Source organism: Lacerta agilis, chromosome 2, assembly GCF_009819535.1.
Source record: "Lacerta agilis isolate rLacAgi1 chromosome 2, rLacAgi1.pri, whole genome shotgun sequence".
Taxonomy (NCBI): Eukaryota; Metazoa; Chordata; class Lepidosauria; order Squamata; family Lacertidae; genus Lacerta; species Lacerta agilis.
The window spans coordinates 94,344,514-94,363,575 of NC_046313.1; the positions used below are offsets into that span (position 1 = coordinate 94,344,514).

The 19,062-nt window shown below is 43.1% G+C and overlaps 1 protein-coding gene across 2 annotated transcripts in view; it reads right to left on the minus strand.

Moving 5' to 3' along the window:
* TAFA1 (TAFA chemokine like family member 1) overlaps window positions 1-19,062 on the minus strand; it is a 313,507-nt gene that overhangs the window by 48,976 nt on the left and 245,469 nt on the right. The window contains exon 3 of one of the 2 annotated variants that reach the window (XM_033141254.1): window positions 6,901-7,038. In XM_033141254.1, the coding sequence (XP_032997145.1) occupies window positions 6,901-7,038 (138 nt within the window). Of the gene's footprint in view, window positions 1-6,900; window positions 7,042-19,062 lie in introns of both variants that reach the window. The other variant, XM_033141253.1, reaches the window with a different exon arrangement.

The following is a 19,062-nucleotide window of genomic DNA, read 5'->3' on the forward strand; positions in this document are numbered from 1 at the left end:
GAACAGCACAACTTGTTCCAGTGGGTAAAGAGCTGGGCAACACAGGGGAAGGCCTGAGGTCAGGGACCGTGACTAAAAGCAACAGGGGGCCGGAACAAGCTTTCGTTGTCCCATGTCTCTTTTTCATGGATCCAAAAGTCACCTGTCTCCAGACATCACTCAAACTTATTCATGCTGACATCTGTACCTACTGACCTTTGAAAGGCATCCAACTTGCAAACGCCACACATCACATGGACACACATCCTTGTCCCCTGGGGAAGCAGTGTGAGGAGCTGCGTGTCTCACTTTCCCTTTGGGGCATCTGCTGCCATGGTCCATGGTTTCAATGGTACAGTTTGGAAAATCAGATCTGAAAAGCACGTTTTCAAATTCGGCTTCTGCAAGGTCTTGGGGACTTCCAGGCACGCCAGATTCCTTTGCCCAGGTGCTTCTCTCTATGTGGCTGTTGGAACGGTGATAGAGCTGAGCCCCAGGGATAGTAGGCAACAGAAAGGAAATGGGACGGGCCACTAGGCAAGTGGGGAAGCCAGCCCTACAACTTCTCCCCACTTCCTAGCATCCTTCAAAACCAACCATAAGACATGGGTGTTGGCCCTTCCAGCTCCAGCAAATGCTCTGCACTGTTCTGTCATGAGGCTGTTGTTTTTTTTAATTGACACTTGCCCACCTGGTGGCCATGGGGACCAAGGAAGGTGTTCACTCACACCATGGTACCCATAGGCAGTGGGTGGATGATCCCTGACACATTGAAGTCAGCCATCTTTTTGTTCATACGATGGCCTTGAAAAGCTACTGGGGACATTGTATACGGGAATATGATGGCTGCCGTCATAGGTACATCATAGGACAGATATCTTTTCCTCCATTCAACTCCCCAGGAAGAAATTCTTATGTATTGTTATGCTATGCAGCCACTTTGTAAGAGCATTTTAAAACCATGTTAAAAAAAAAACACCTGTGCTACCGTGTCATATTTTTAAACTGCTGAGACCTGTGTCCTACCATTCAGAAAAGTGTTAAATTTTCATTCTCACTGGAGTCCAAGCTGTCCAAATTTTCATTCTCACTGGAGTCCAAGCTGAGGTCATTTTGTTTGAGATTTTGTACAGATCGAATTTCTTAAGCACCCCTACCTTAAACAAAATCACAGTAGAATATCTTAATGTAGTAGCACTTAGCACTTAGCCCAGAGTCTCACAGATCAGTTAATACAAATCTGTGAAAACCTTACCAATTCTAAGGATTTCAGATGTTTTGAACTGTAAATCTTTTGGGAACATCCCTCCCAACCTTTTAAATACTGTAAATTGTGGACGTGTTTGTCGTCCTGAGCTCCTAAAACAAACAAAGAAACAAAAACAAACAAACAAACAAACGGATGGTACTGGACTAAATTGGAGGGTCTCTTAAATGAGGGGAATGCCCCTTCCCCCCAAAAAACACATGGGGGGATATGTCTTGGCAGATATATATCGTATCAGATATTTCTGAACAAATTGAAATCTCCGGATTGTATCTGTAGGCAAAAAAACTCATTTTTTCCCCTTCTGTACTGTTGAGCATTGTCTGGTGTGCCTCTCTGTCTGAGTGTGCTAAATGGACCTCAGTGGAGAATGCTGCTCTTGTCTCCACCTTCCTGCCCCCCTCTTTACAAATGAAGCCATCTGAATTCACAAAATCGAAAAAAATACGAACCTCCTGCTCAGTTTCCAGTGGCGCTGCAGAAGGACAGGGCTATAGATTTTCCCAGGAGTGAAAAATAATTCACCCAGTCTGCTCGTTATTCATACAGACAGTGCATTAATAATATGGGACCCTGAGATCTCTCCTTATCTAGGCCGGAGCACAGCTAGAGGGATGAGGAACTGACTCTTTGGATTTAAAATAACATTTCCCCCCTCTTTCTGTGGAAAAAGAATTGATTGAAAGTACTTTTAAGGAGTTTAGAGAGAGAGGGGAGAAAAAACCCGTTCTTTGATACCATCTAAAGTACATATTAGATAAATAGAAAACTATTGGCTTTTTGACTGTGAACAATTTTCACTTGATTCAAGTGCTGATATAGAAGAGCTTCTGAACGCAATACAAAGTATTTACTAAGGACCTCCTCAAAGCCCACTGGAGCCGATGCGCACATTCCCATTAACTTCAACGGGCTTTGAATCAGCTGCCTAAGTATAAAAATTCCTCACCATCCGAAGCTTGTCAGGAAAAATTAGGCCCAGTTGTTTCATCTGCGTGTGTGTGTGTGTGGGGGGGGGAAATCTTTCTCATATGTGAGTTAGAGAGCAAACAAATTAAAAGCAACAACAAAATACTGTCTTCTTAAGGAGCAGGCACACATTGCCAGAAATGGCATTAGCCATTTCATCAACTGAGGAGAAAGGGAGAAATCACACCCCTGGCCTGTCATTCAAACCTGCTCCATCCATTCACCATCCTCTAGTATAGTGGGGCCAGCCCTAGCATTAGGGAGAATGAGGTGGCTGCCTCAGGCAGGCAGCTGATCTTGGGTGCCATGTATTATTGCTGGTTTGTTTGTTTTTTTGCCAGGTTGGGGAAGGATACTTGTGGGGATTTTCTGCATGGGGTGCCAAAATAACTTGTTTGGCCTTGGGTAGTATGCACCTTCTCTGTGGGAGGGCACTGTTTGTTGCTCTGCCTCAGGCGGCAACGTGTCTTGGGCTACATCTACCCAGCAACCATTGCATCACGATTCCTTCATGGAGCTTTTTACATGCCGCACAGTGGACAACCTGGATATAGGTATGGTAAGTTTCTCAGATGTCTAATTTCTGAAAATGGAGTAATAGTATACTCACATAGAAGGGGCCAGAAATCCCAGTTTTCTCTGCCTGCTATCTCACATAGTGCTTAAACCAACAGTTAATCCAGTCTTGACTCTTACTCCAACTAAGAGTCACCTTGGAGAGTTAAGTGACAAAACTGGTACAGTCGTACCTTGGTTTTCGAACAGCTTAGTTCTCGAACATTTTGGCTCCCAGACACCTCAAACGCAGAAGTGAGTGTTCCGGTTTGCGAACTATTTTTGGAAACCGAATGTCCTGCAGCCAATCAGAAGCTGCGCTTTGGTTTCAGAACGTTTTGGAAGCCGAATGGACTTCCGGAACGGATTCCGTTCAACTTCCAAGGTATGACTATATTTCAGGTAACTACACCACACCATTTGGGAATCTTTACCCAATGCCTATCACATTTTTAAAAAGAGAGACACGGTGTAAAATATTGATATGGTCAAGCAAGGAGAAAGCAGGCACCGTGGAGCAGATTTCAATCTTATTATAATTCGTAAGATATTTACACTTGTATCCAATCATATCCATATGCAAATGGAGTGGATTTCTGTTCATATAGTGGGTTTCCTCTTCTCTTGCCCCCTGAAGCCTGCCCGTGTTCCAGAATCTGCTTAAAAAGAGTGTTGGGAAACCCCACAGTGCAGATCTGAAAGGAGAATGAGGGAGGAGAGGGTGAAGCAAAGTTGGATTTCACCCTTAGAGCTACAAAGGAAGCAAATTCTCCCTTCAATGAAATACGTATCCAACTCACTGTTGCAGTATCTGAAGGGCTCACCAAAGGAGCCTGATGATCACATGTATATGCTTCTTTATAAATTACTTTTTATACACATTTTAAAAAAACAACAACTGGAAAAGAGGCTGGATTCTGGAAAAATGAAAAAGTCAGGAAAAAAATAAGGTAAGCGTTGCATGAGTTTCCTAACATAGGGTTGCCATGTGTCCTCTTTTTCCAGGACACGTCCTCTTTTTAGGGGTGAAATGTCTGTCCAGGTGGATTTTTTTTTTAAATTGCTAAAATGTATCTGGCTATACTTTCTGGATGAGACATAGACATAGCTAGTGGTTGAAGACTTTATTTCCTGTTCTCCTGGCCCCCTCAGCAATATATCACTGCTTCCATAGCCTACATATAGTCGGGGTATTTAATATGAGTGTCGTCATAGCGTCCTCTTTTTTGCTCTTCAAAATATGGCAACCCTACTTAACAGAAACCACTCCGTGCTTGTGTTAGCCAAGTATTCACACTATTTTCATTACAAAGTCAGGTTGCCGAACTGGTTTGCTGCTGACTTTTAAAAAACATTAATTAAATCTCGTCCACTGTAGCCACTTGAATTATTAATGCATCAACACAAATGAGACAAGAGGTGGCACAATGGGATAATTCTGAAATTTAAAATGTAATCCTGCATTGCCTGTGCACACATTACTCAACCCTTTGGCAGCTCCACTGGAAATTTAGCTGCTGTGCTTACTTCTGAATAGTTACAAGCCATTCTTTTACCAGTGACTAGGGGAACAACTCCCAAGAGATAATGCATTTCTATGCAACAGACTTCTAGCATATCATGGAACATAAGGTAAATTTCCTAGCTGAGAAATAATTCACCCCCAGAGAAAACACAAATGAAAATGCATCCATTGGAGATGATCCACAGTTGTGTGGGGCTTCAGTGTGCATTTGGATATCTGTGCATTCAGGAGCTTCCTTGATCACACATATAAATCAAGGAATGCTCTATACACAGCATGGGGAATTTCTGTGATATGTGAATCTTTCCTTGACTCACAGAAGAGAACATCTATGGACTTACTGAAGTCTCCAAATTATGTATGTATGCACAAGTCCCCAGGGTCATTTGTCCATTACACATCCATTCACATAAGAAAAGCTGTTAATAATGGAACCACAGAGGGAATAAAAACATGATACTTTCAGCGCAGATGTTATAGATCCATATTGGTAAGTGAAGTAGAGTGGTACCTTGGTTTACGACCTTAATCCGTTCTGGAAGTCCGTTCTTAAATCAAAGCATTCTTAAACCAAGGCATGCTTTCCCATAGTGGCGGGGGTCTCAATTTACAAATGGAACACAGTCAACAAGAAGCGGAACATGTTCTGCTTCCAAGGCAAAGTTCACAAACCAAAACACCTACTTTGCAGCGTTCTTAATCCAAGTTGTTCATAAACTAAGCTGTTCTTAAACCAAGGTACCACTGTATATTAAGAGAGACAAATGTTTATTTTTTAAGAAACAAACAAACAAAAACAAACAAACAAACAAACAAACAAACCACATACTCCTCTCTGTTTCTAGATGTCATACAAAAACAGAATCCAAACCAAGACTGAATCTACCAGTCCAACTGATCTTGGCAATTGACTATTTGAGGGTGAAATCCTAATTCTAGGATCAATAGGACTTACTTCTGAGTAGATATTGTTAGGGTTTTGTGGTCTTTCATCAATCACTTATTACAACTTTGAAAGAGTGATCACAGCTGATGATGATGTTGTAAACCCTAGGGCCACTTTAAGGCAACAATCTTATATTGTTCATTGACTATAAGGACAGGTCCATGAATCCAGTGCACACAGTCCTATACTTCATACTGTAGTAGTATACTTGTAAGCTGTATACTCACACAGAACGTATGTGTGTGCATCTGTTGAGTAGGAGTCTCTGTAATCAGCACTGAGTGGCAGCAGGGGACAGCAATAACTATGCAAAGTGAAAGTGGGTTGCAAATGGCCACAATTTTTTCACTGGCTACAGCTCCTAGAGTTTGATATTGCATAGGGCTAGAACTGAGTCACTGGGCAGCCTGACTGCTGGTGAATACTGCTGTACAAGCCCAAATGCTAGGACAACATTGATGGGAACGTCAGCGATCTTGGGCCCACCATGGCACAAACTGATACTGCACAACCACCCTGAAACATGAGTGCAGGTGCCCCCAAAATGACAGCCCAAGATCCCTCCTAGGGATCCCTCCAGTGAGGAGCTGGAAGCTGGTTCCCCCATTTACCTATGGATCCAGTCCAATCCCTCCAGTGCTGGCAATGAGAAATTCAGAGGGGAATATAGAGTGATGCACTTAAACAACCATAAAACCTTGGTGCTTTGAGAAAGTCGGAAACCTTGAATCACTGAGCCCAATGGTGAATGTGTATAAAATTCTGTCCTGGCCTGATAGGCTATGGAAGGGTGGGAGTTCTGACAACTGCAGTGTCAAATCCAAGACTCCTATTTATGTTCTAGGCATGGACCAGTAGGAGAACAGTCCACCTCAGGTCCATTCCAAAGCCACCCTCCCAGAAGGTGCAGGAGGCAGGAAACTGTCCCAGTAAGCTGCTGACTCCACACCAATATAAATTCCACTCATTCTTACACCCCCTCCCACCATTGCTTCGTTAGCATTCATTTTTGGAGCACCCTGAAGTAAAAAATGCTTCTGTAGTGTGCTTTTGAGAAATAAAAATCAGCAACGGAAGAGGGCACAGTTTGTAAGTTCAGCAAATTGAGAATTAATGCGCAACCAAAACTTCGTTTTTGTAGATGCTCGCGGTAGCTGCAGAGGTCAGTGAAGTCAGGAAGGATGACCGGGTCTGATGCTGTCATGTGTTAGTAGTGAGACCAGCTCAGGATCCAACACGTCCTGGACCACCTCAACCCATTCCCACTCACAGTACACCCCATTTCAGGGATTTGCCTTGGCTTCTACGGTATTAGTAGTGATCCCCTCCACACCACAGTAAGAAGGATTTTGATCACTCTGTTAGTGTAATTTCATAGAATTTGGACTTGGAAGGAACTCAAAGCCCAACCCCCTGCGATGCAGGAATATTTCTACTTGCCACATTTGTTATCAATACGGAATATTATTATGGTCCTTTCAGCTTGCTTTTAAACAAAATTCTTCCAACTTTAGGCCATGCTGGTGACCGTATGCAACGGCAGCTCTATGTTAAGACTTCTGACTTTCCAAATATTTTACACATCTCCTTGGGTAAGCAAGGTTGTATAGTAAAAGTTTGCACATATTCATAATGCCATACGCTGAGCCAGCTACTTGCCATCAACACACGACGGTCTGTTCCGCGTCGTCCCGGCCACTTTCCCAGGTAGACAGGAGCATTTTACTGTTTGTGATCTCTCTTCAATCCGATTCTTATTACAACATCTGTGTGCTGCTATAACTTCACACGTCCCTCCTTCTGGCAAGAAAGAGAGAAGATGGACACCATGATTAGGATGGAATACTCTGGATAGGTAAAACAAAAAGAAAAGAAAACCCAAACACCCGAGCGTGATACTCTCTGTCAGTCTTCACCCATCTGGTTCCCTCCAGATGTTATGGCCCACAACTCCCTTCAACTCCAGCCAGAAACATCTGGAGGATACCTGGTTGATGAAGGATGTGTTATATCTTGGTAGGGAATAAAAGCCAGAATTTTAAAATGTTATCTGTCTCTACCTCAACACAAGCATCTCATGGCACACATTTCTCCAGAGCTCTAGATCCAAGAAGAGAAGCAGAGCGGGTGAGAAAGGACACTACCAAATCCAAGTTCATACTGCTGCCCATTGCAGTGCCGTAATGCATATAATGAGGGACGCGGGTGGCGCTGTGGTCTAAACCACTGAGCTTAGGGCTTGTCGATCAGAAGGTCGGCAGTTTGAATCCCTGCGATGGGCTGAGCTCCCATTGCTCGGTCCCTGCTCCTGCCAACCTAGCAGTTCGAAAGCACGTCAAAGTGCAAGTAGATAAATAGGTACCACTCCGGCGGGAAGGTAAACGGCGTTTCCGTGCACTGCTCTGGTACGCCAGAAGCGGCTTAGTCATGCTGGCCACATGACCCAGAAGCTGTATGCCGGCTCCCTTGGCCAATAAAGCGAGATGAGCGCCGCAACCCCAGAGTCGTCCGCAACTGGACCTAATGGTCAGGGGTCCCTTTACCTTTAATGCACAAAATAGGGACTTGTGCCACTGCAAGTGAACTATGAGCTGAGCAGCCAACTTCCCAGCAAGCTCACACTTCTCTCTTAAGGTTAGACCTGGCCTCCTAACTCTACTGGTTTCAAACACCAATAGCACAGCCTGTTCACATGCAAGCCTTATTTTGCAAACTTAAGAAGTTTTTGATCTCACACTTGTATGTGAATAAATAGAGGGAAATTAGGCAGGGCACAGGGTTCGTGCACCATCCATAAATTCTGTGTGACCCAAGTTCAAAATGCATTAAGCGCATAATTGCTGGGTGATTAGAAGTCCAAATATGCTCCGTTGCAAGTATTTGTTTGCATCGTTGGTTTGCAGCACTTAAAAAACAACAAAAGACAAATCTGCAACACGTACAAAATGACCTATGTACAGAATTACCACTTAATTTGCAAACAAAATGAATTTGTCATTTAAGTTGCTGAAAAAGAAATTGGATTCATTTACTCAGTGTTTTTTTTCTCAGAGGATGTAGGGGTACGCATACCCCTAAACATTATTATTTTTATTTTTATTTAGAAGGAAAAGGACTGCCTTTATGTAATTAATTAAAATGTAGTATCTTCCCAGGACACCTTAAAAAATAAAACTGCATCAAATAAAAAGCAATATATATAATCATAACAGCTACAGTACAATTGTCTTTTGAGGCTGCAAGGGAGGAATCACTCTGTTGCTCAGGTCCTATTTGCAGGCTTCCCACAGGCATCTGGCTGGCCACTGTGAGAACAGGGTGTTGGACAAGGTGGGTCACTGGCCTGATCCAGAAGGACTCTTATGTTCTTATGCCAAATCCTGCCATTTCATTTCAATATACTGACCGCGGACGGTTGTTGCAATTTAAGAATACAGTGGTACTTCTGGTTACGAACTTAATTCGTTCCGAAGGTCCGTTCCTAAGCTGAAACCGTTCTTATCCTGAGGCGCGCTTTTGCTAATGCTGGGGCAAAATTCGCAACCAGGAGCAGCTACTTCCAGGTTAGTGGAGCTTGTAACCTGAAGTTTTCATAAGCGTTTGTAACCAGAGGTGCCACTGTAAAGAAAAGAAGCCACCACCTTCTCACTAAAATAAATCTTAAGCAAAAATGTTTTTGGAGCCTGCCTAAAGGACGTGGGTGGCGCTGTGGTCAAAACCACAAAGCCTAGGGCTTGCCAATCAGAAGGTCAGCAGTTCGAATTCCTGCGACGGGGTGAGCTCCCATTGCTGGGTCCCTGCTCCTGCCAACCTAGCAGTTCAAAAGCATGTCAAGTGCAAGTAGATAAATAGGTACCGCTCTGGCGGGAAGGTAAACGGAGTTTCCGTGAGCTGCTCTGGTTCGCCAGAAGCGGCTTAGTCATGCTGGCCACATCCCTCGGCCTATAGAGCGAGATGAGCGCGCAACCCCAGAGTTGTCTGCGACTGGACCTAATAGTCAGGGGTCCCTTTACCTTTAAATGATATCAGTGACTTTTGTTTTTGTGTATTTATAAGTAGCTTTTTATTTATTTTTTGGTCATTCTCCCTCTATGTGTTTATATTTCAAAATTAAAAAGTTTTGAGGCCAGTCTTAGAATTTTTATTCTAGAGGCTTAGAAATGTATAAGCTCAAGCTAGGGAACGTTCAGCTGGGAAATATGCCTTCACCAACATTATCAGAATCAAGAAGCTGACAACTGCTCTTCCCAGACTCTAGGGGCACTAGAACTCATTTCTCACATCTTTTAGAGTTGGAGCCTCTGTCATTGTTCTGAATGCAAATTTAGAAGCATTTTTCTAGATTAAAAACTGATTATTAATATTTCTCTCAGTCCTGTACTGCAGTAAATATGCTGCAATGTGTTTGGAAGCTTTGTTCTGGTGGGGAAAGTGCTGTTGTGCTCAGGTCTTGCATTTAGGCTTCCAATGGACATCTGGTTGGTCAATGTGAGATGCTGCAGTAGAAGGGCCAGTGGTCTGATATAGTGTGGTGTAGTGGTTAAGAGTGGTAGACTTGTAATCTGGTGAACTGGGTTCGTGTCTCCGCTCCTCCACATGCAGCTGCTGGGTAGCCTTGGGCTAGTCACACTTCTTTGAAGTCTCTCAGCCCCACTCACCTCACAGAGTGTTTGTTGTGGGGGAGGAAAGGAAAGGAGAATGTTAGCCGCTTTGAGACTCCTTCGGGTAGTGATAAAGCGGGATATCAAATCCAATCTCTTCTTCTTCTTCTTCTTCTTCTTCTTCTTCTTCTTCTTCTTCTTCTTCTTCTTCTTCTTCTTCTGATGCAGCCTGCTCCTCTTGTATTCTTAAGATGACTGTGCCCTCAATTAAAAGCATCTCAGTCAAAATTCCAAGAGTCACCAATCTGTTCCTGTTCCCTTCTTACTATGAGAGACCTGAATGGAATAACAGGGCATAACAGTGATGGCCTTTTGTCTAGCTCTCTGCATTTTTGCCTCAGAAAAGAGCTGTGTCAGGGCCGAGTAAATATGTTTCTGCACCATACAGGAAATGGCTCCTTTTGATGAGAGGAATTAAATATTAACAATGGGGTCCATTGTGCCTTCTTCAGCTTGCAAGCTCATCAATACTGAGCCCCAAGAGTACATGACCTAAGGTCTTTTACCTTAACAGACATTAACCAGCTTTGATTGACTCATCCCTGAAAGCCGAAGGTTTGAATATTTAAAATTGCATAAAGCTTTCCCACACATTAAGGGGTCATTCTTAGCTGGGAGTCTCAGTGTGTGACATTTAAAATGGCTGGATTGGCTTCAGGTACTTTTTCAAAGGCTACTTTGTCAACAGAATATTGCATCAAAATGAGGTGTGCGGGGGACACGTCTGATTACTGTGACACGAATGGCATTGGGGAGATACTCCCTAACAGATACTCTTTGCCTGATTGATTGAAATGTATGCTTTGCAGGCTTCTCTCTGCCACTGCCTTGAACTAGAACAGCCTCTAGTATCCTCTCCGGTACAAATCCAGTTTAGAAATGAAGAACCCCCCAGAAGAGAGATCAGGGACCCTTGAAATTATCCACCACCCACAAAACAGATGGAGAAGACACACAAGTCTCCTCATGGTCTTCTCCCCTATGGTGAGATGGATAATATTTCTATGCAAATTATAGTAATTTAAATTTCAGATTTTGCATCTGCACATATAAATCAGTACCTGAAAATTTTATGAAAATCTCTGTCCCTGCTTTGTCTTCTTTTCCACATTTCTGGCTAACCCCAAATTGGCCACAGTGAGTGTTTTTATTATTATCATTGCACCTTTCATTCAAAGAAGGAAACTGCATCACCAGACTCTAATCTGGCTCTGCTGTCCATCACATCTCCAAGGAGCTCAAGGTAGCATGTGCATAATTCTCCTCCTCCCCATTTTACCCCTATGAGGTAGGTTAGGCGTTAGGCTGAGAGTGAGTGACTGGCCCAAGGTCACCCAGGGAGCTTCATGGCTGAATGGAGATTTGAACTCTGGTCTCCCAGGTCCTAGTCTGACACTCTAACCACTACACCACACTAGCTCATTTGACATTTAGATACCTCTCAGAAGGTCTGGTTCATTGAGTGGCATATAAACGTTGTGTGTGCTATCACACGCACATTTGTAGCTGTGATCACTTTGGAAATGAGATGCCAACCCAGAAGGCGGTCTAAAGAAGAAAAAGTTGTTGGAATCATGTTGAGGTACGGGGTTGCTTAGCTATGCACCTGTGTTGCTTAGGTATGTTTAAATATTCTTTCATTTCATTTTCAATGCCTCCGGTCTCATACGCATTTGTTTGCAACAGTGACGGAATGCAAAGCCTCTTGTAAAAGAATAGCAGCACTGACACAGATGAAGGGGCAAAATAAAGATTTTATAAATGTACATTCATGTTTATAGACTTTTAAAAAATGGATTATTGACTCGACTCTGTGGCACTTTCCGAAGAGTCATTATAGTATCTGTCATAAATGCATATTTAGGGACTTGTACAAAAATGTGCATTTATTGACCTCATAGGTTGTAACCACACTAAAAGTTTAAATCATTGTCACGAATGACAGGGAAGGAGCCTCTGAGCATTTTATGGTCTGCTGAGCCATTTCAGCTTCTGGCTGTGTTTTGTAAGTAAGTTGGAGACCGTCTATTGACTTTGGTCGCTTGGGTGGCAGGGGGCGAGGCGGGGGGGGGCAGTTTGGCCCTTACAGAAGATTCATTGGAAACATGTTGAAAAGTATAATGACTTGGCTATTCATTACATTGTACCCCTGGGGGCTGGGGATCTTCCCTCTATCTCACACACTGCACAGAAACTAAAAAACTGGTGTCTGTGATTGGAAAGGGGACATTAGAACTGACACACCAGGTCAGGCTGAAAGACCATCTAGTCTGGCATTCTGGGTGGAAGCCCTGGTACTCATGGAAGAGCTTTTAGTCAATGGGAGAGGAATGGTGGGGGTGTTTGCCAGATCTTTTGCTCATATTCACGCACCTGCCCCTTCCATTTACACACACACACACACACACACACACACAGACACACAACCTGTTCTGGAAGGGGAAGGGCATTAGTAAAAACATTACATTCTGCTCTTTTTCCATTTGCAGAGGCATCTGCTAGATAAAAAGCCCTCTGTGGCTATGTGCAGAAATGTGCAAGTGCGTTTGTCTTGGATCATCCCGGTGGTCAATTTCAATCTAGCAATGTTGTCTGTGTGAAAATTCACCAACACCACCCCCTCTCCCAGTCATCTCGCCTCCTATATATTTACATCAGGAGTGACTGTTCCTCTGTTTTGGGAGGTACTCATCCATTCCCCTCCTCGTGGAATTTTTCTGGCCTACAAAAGACCACACTATTATTATTTTTGTGTGTGTGTGAGTTTGACTTAGGGCCCCCCACCACCAGCACATTCCTCCATTGTCTCCTGAGACAGATAAATGCCAACAAGGTGGAAAAGGTTGAAATAATTTAAAATAGGCATGGCATGGGTGTGGACAGAACCAAGCCTTCAGATAAGGATGCAAGCCACCTCCTCCCCAGTCCTTGGAGTGATCATTTTATGAGCAGAGAAAGGATGAAAATTCACCGCTCAGCTGATCGACATGGTGGGGCAGGGGAGTGTGCACAAACATGTGTGCTTGAAAGTGTGGGGCGGTCACACCCATATTTGGTCATTCCCACAGTTGGAAAGTGACCCTCAGAGAGCTGGCTGGGGTGAATGTGGGCCTTGAGTTTAAAAAACCTCGTTATGCATGCATACCCTCCAACATTTCTCCGGTGAAAATAGGGACATCCTAAGGAAAAGTGGGGCATTCCGGGATCAAATCAGAAACCAGGAAGGCTTCTCTAAATCAAGGACGTCCCTGGAAAATAGGGACACTTGGAGGGTCTGTGCATGCCTGGTTTAGATGCAATCATATTCCACTTCTGCCTCCTTTCTGTCAATTCATGCAGGCTTGTCCAACAATTTCATCCAACAAAAACATTTTCCCCTTCCTAATTCTGCCACTTGAGTTTCTATCTTCTGGAGTAATTTCAACACAGATATTTTTCCTTCTGCATACTGTGTTTGTTCAAATATTGAAACAGAAGAATGAGGGTTATACACCCACAAGTCCATCACTAAAGGAAGGACCATTTCCTGAGAATGATTTTGTTTTAATTGGAGGCGAAGACTGAACACCTGAAAATGGCAATTATGCCTCTGTTACAAAGCCCCAGCACACAGTGAAATGTTTTACCCCTAAATGAGAACCTTCTGTGTGCAGCTGTGATATAAAATATCTCATCAACAGATGGTTTAGAGCACATGCCTAGCTGAAGCCAAGAGTCATTTCCTCATCATATGCATTTTTTACATCTCCTGTTTTGGTTCAGAGGTAGTAACAGAAGCATATTTTGTATTTCAGAATTATAACATGCCCAATCTAGTAGCAGAGCCAAGCCTGAATGGTAAGCAAACTTTCCTCTTTTATATTTTTTAAAAGTCCTGATTTGGGTGATACACTGTGGAAGTCATTAACTATGACTCAGGTAGAAAAAACATAGAAGTTCCTCCTTTTTTTCTTTTTTTTGACAGTGATGGCAATTTAATAGCATTTGACTCCACTGAGTTACATGGCACTTCCTGCGGCAATGAGAGAGGTTGTATATCAAAATGATAAACAAGTTTTCATTTTCCTTCCTTGGCTGCATGAATATGATCAGAAGTCTAAGGCCATCAAGAATTCACTTATTCTGGCCACCAGGCAGACATTAAGCTATTCAGGACCATCTGTGCTTGAAAAGAGTTCTACTTAATGGACCTTCCTAGGGCAGGTCGGCCGTAATGAAGGCATGCGGGTGAGAGAGAGTGCACAAGCTGAAGCAGCAGCTAGTTGAAGCTCCTTGAATTTATAAGCAGAGGCCGATGGATTCAAGAGGCAAAACATGTTTTCCATTTCAATACTCATAAAGTATTATGATAACCCTTGATTCCATTTGTTTCAGTTCTGACTCGGATGCATCACATTAGCAGCAATAGCATGGGTGGATTTTATCTTAATCAGTTGTACTTACTGGTATAATAGGGCCTACTGGAGGAAGGGGGAAGAATTGGAAGAATAGCCTAGCTCAGGGTTAGGTAGATGCAGAGCCAGTCCCACCATTAGGCAGGTTGAGACAGGTGCCTCAGGTGTGGATGCAGAGGGTGGGGTTCAGGAATGAGGTGGCGGATGGTGCAATGTAACCCAGTTTGGGTGCCTTATAGCCCCTAACTAGCTTGTTGCCTTCAGAAGGAGGAAGTCCCATTTGGGCATGACTAATAGTAAGCCTGTTCTGTCCCGTTTCAAATTGCATGTGTAGATTAAAATGAAAAAGTCTGGAGAATTCCTTAGGTGGGGAAATCCCAAGTTACTTTACAAGTTCATAAGATGGTCCAAGAGCTGCCATTAATTTTCCCCCTGCCACTCTCCCATTGTAACTCCCCTCGCCTTACCCCCGCAAAGGGCTCCCCACAATCAGCTTCATATGCATGTAAACTTGCCAAGATATATAAGGTTCTGGAGACTTTTAATGGGGAAAGTGGTGAGCAGAGGAAAGGCTAAGGCAAGCAAGAGACCCCTCCCTCCAACTTTCCCATGCATTAAAACATACAGTATGTGTTGGTTTCTTGGAAAATTAGATGGAAACTCACTAAGTACCTGCAAAATGGGATCCATCCTTCTGCATCAATAGTCCTCAGTAGCCTTAATTCTACAAATATTAGTGTGCATGGCTGGTAGACCAAGCTGCATAGTGGGCTAATTGTACACTAAATTGCACACTAAATTAGAGTCAAATTGAACCCAATATGCAATACGTTAATAATTGCCCCGCAGTCTCTATCACCCAAACCTTTGTGCTATGAGAAACCTTGAATTCTACCATTTCCTTACTCCTTTAAGCCTGTTAAAGTAATCAGGCTTCAGCTATGTCACCGCCATCTACCTCATTAGGAGGGAAGATGCTATTTTGACTAGTACGAAAGCTTGTGATTTATTTTGAGTTCGCAAGACATCAGTTGACGCCTCCACAAAAGATTAGCGCCTTCAGACTTCAAGTCTATGTTCAAGCAACAAGACAGTGACATAGACAGAGATTTCCCCTGTTCATATCATGTTCAGCATGTGCTCTCAGGAAGCAATATGCAGTAATGCAATTTTACAGACAGCTGCTGATCTCATGTCCTTTCATGAACACCATAGAACAAGGCAAGGAAATGCCGAGACAGACGTTTTGACAATGCACAACACAACCGCACACCTGAGTGGTTATGCTAGCAGGGTAACCCAGCTTTTCTTCCATTTGTGCATGCGTGCAATTGCTGACACGGATTTGGGCATGTGGGTTAGTTGTGGGCATCGTCTGAAAAATCCAGGATACATAGCAAATGATGGCACTCTTCCCATGCACGTCTGGCAAGCGTACAACTGATATTACCATGTATTGTAAATAGCATTGCCAAGACACTGGCCACAAAATACATATTGTACAGATTTCAATTCTGTATCGGATACAGAAGCAGATCTGAAAATATCCAAAGTAACCTCAGTGTGAGACAGACAAGGCATGATTGATGGAAGAGGATGGGGTTGCCAATGTAGTAATTTCAGCAAGCGTGAGCAATCTAACTAGGCCCCCTGCTTTTTGTTTCTGTTTTAAAATGTAGAGTAAGTTGCCTTAGTAATTTTTGATTAGTATATGGCAGGGGTGGCCAACTCCCAAGAGACTGCGATCTATTCATAGAGTTAAAAACGGGCAGTGGTCTACCCCTTTTTTGGGGTTCAGGTCAAAGTTATTCAGTTTTTTAGGGAGGGGGAAAGCCCTTTTTTGGGGTGCAGGGCAAAGATGTTGAGCTTTTTTTTAGGGGGAGGCAAAGTTTTCCAGGGGAGCAAAAGTTGCTTCTTTGAAAGGAGCCAGTGATCTACCATAGACGTCCAGTGATCTACCGGTAGATCATGATCTACCTGTTGGACATGCCTGGTATATGGGATATAAATATTAGGTAGGGGCATGCACCACCTACAAGATTCTGTTTGGATCCTGATTCAGCACTTTGAAAAGCAATCTGCCTTGCTCAGAGGTGCTTCAAAGGCTTTGTGACTCAGCCCGGGGTCTGAGAAGTAGCACACACACTGGAGAGCTGATAACTTGTGTATATAGGATCATAGAATTGTTGGGAGGGACCACGAGGGTCATCTAGTCCAATTGCATGCAGTGCAGGAATCTTTTGCCCAATGTGGGGCTTGAACCCACAACCCTGAGATTAAGAGTCTCATGCTCTATCAACGGAGCTCCCCAAATCTGCTTAATCCCCCCCTCCTTTCACTATTGGGAAATATATTTTAAAAATGGCTATAATATAGATATATTGGCTTTTGACAAAAGTGAGTGAAACTTGCAGACATACCAGCTCCTCCAAAAACTAACCAAATTACAGGCAAGTAGGTTCAGGGGCTTTTGTGCCGGACATATTTGATTATTATTATTTTTTTAGTAGGAGGAGATGTTCATGACTTTTTTAAAAAAATGGGGGGCAGAATTGGGTAGAATTTGTCAGCAAGATTGTCCATTCGAGAGGCTTAATGCTGCCATTTTTTTTAATTTTTAATTAAAAAAAGGTCAGCTACAACAGTCTCTTTGTAGGGACAGTCATTGAAGTTTTAGGGTGGGTTAAAAAAGGAATAAGTTTACATTCTCTAAAGTTGTGTGAGCAACTGGTGTGAAAACTGTAGACTTGAGAGAAGTGACCCCACATATTATTGCCAAATTGGCGACAAATTGGTCCAGGAGCTTTCTTGCTAGGCATCTTTAAAACTGATTTTTGAGGTGGTAAGAGCTAAGAGATTTGCTTTCCAGGTGAAATAATTCTCTCTCATTACTGTCAAACTCAAGAGTTTTCTCTGTGTCTTCCAAACTCTGTTGTTTGCACCTTCCCCCATCTATTACCCCTAGTGTTACAGTAAGCTTAGAGACATTACTTCGCCTTTAATCAGGTACTTTACTGCAGCCTTTTTAAAATGTTTGAATTGAGACATCACAAAATGCTTTAGCTCAGGCTGCCTCACAGAGATCCATTTATATCTAACAAGTCCCAAATAATAGAATCACAGAAGGAATCAAGTCCAATGCCCTGCAATGCAGGAGTCACAGCTAAATCCCTCCAAGACATCCCACTTCACATCAGGATTTGAGATATATGTACTTTATGCCATGATCATGAAATTCTCTGAGCATTGTTTCTTACGTGGCCAAGATGGAATGATCAATGCATAAAAAGAAGGTATCGGTTGGCTGCAAAAGTTTGCAGAAGTACAAAAGTATCATTAGCAAAGGAAATAGGATAAGAGACTCCAAAATAAGCCTCTGAGAACTGAGCACTCTCACTGTCTGCAATATATAGTATTGTGATAAAGGTAAGGTTACCAGATTTTTTTCCAATGAATCTGGGGACACTTTTCAACTTCAATAGGAATGATAGGATTTTGTATGGGGACTGATCTGTAAATCCGGGGACTCTCCCTGGAAAACGGGGACATCTGGTAACCTTAGATAAAAGTTGCACACTACCATCAATCTCTGCCGAGTGGTAGAAAGATTCTAGGGGGTTCCAGATGCTCACCCAGGTGTGCTTCTGTTGGGAAATTGAGGCACGGTGGCAGTTTAAGAAATATAGTTTCTTTTACACATATTTACACCCTAAGTCTTTGGTAGAGGGGGTGCAGAAATTTACACCCCAGGAGTGTCTCTCATTGCTCCTCTCATAGCTTCAGCAAGCTTAGGTCCAAAGTAGCAGTCAGTCCTGGCTCCTGGTCTCTCGGGGCAGCCTCCTCCAGCCAGCACCAAGATGGTTCTGCCCGCTTCCTCCTTCTTGTTCCCAGAACACCTTTAGGTTTCAAAAAAGGGCACCTTTTTCTGTGACATCACACACACACACACCCCGCATCACCTTGGCAGCCTCCCAAATTTCCTGTCTTTGTCTACTCCTCAGTGCAAGGATGGAGGGGCGGACTTTTTGCTTTGTCAATGGCCCTTAATGGTACCTGGCTCCCTGCTGTTTCTCAATGACTCTGCACTTAGCCAAGCTGGTGCATAAACTGGTGTATAAACACACACAAAAACTGTAACTGGCTGTATCAAAATAATACTCTTCAATATATTTCTCTCTGATACAGAATGTTTCTACGTAGCCTAGGTTTGATGTTGATTTGTAAGCTGGTGTATACCTGTAAGCTAACCCAGGAATTTCTTGTCTGGCACAGTTCTGCAGCTTGTATTTTCCCTTCATATCCCAAATATTATCTAAATGCTATTGTTTATTAATTTCTACCATTCATTAACAGTCTCTGGCACCCTAGCTCTATGACAGTATGTTTTTGGTGTGTTTCTCTCTGTGTGTGTATAAAAACAAAAGAGTGGGGGAAGATGGAATGGGTTGTTCTGGAAAAGGGCACAGTTGGCCTGAATCCTGGAGCATTCTGCACTGCAACATCTTGTTGCAGCAGGTCACACCTGCGGTGCACACAAATAAACGGGAGCCTCCATGTTCATGCAGCAGCTCATAAGATTAGGCAGCGATACAACATCACTTCATTCAAGCACTCAGGCCTAGTCATAAAACTTAATCCAGTTTATATATAATATTCTACCATGATGACAGCAGAGATAAAGCTGCAACTGAGGATTTGTAGTGCATAAAGGCCTATTGTCAATTCACCCTGTTCTTTAAGGGAAATGATTCACTGCACATACTGCA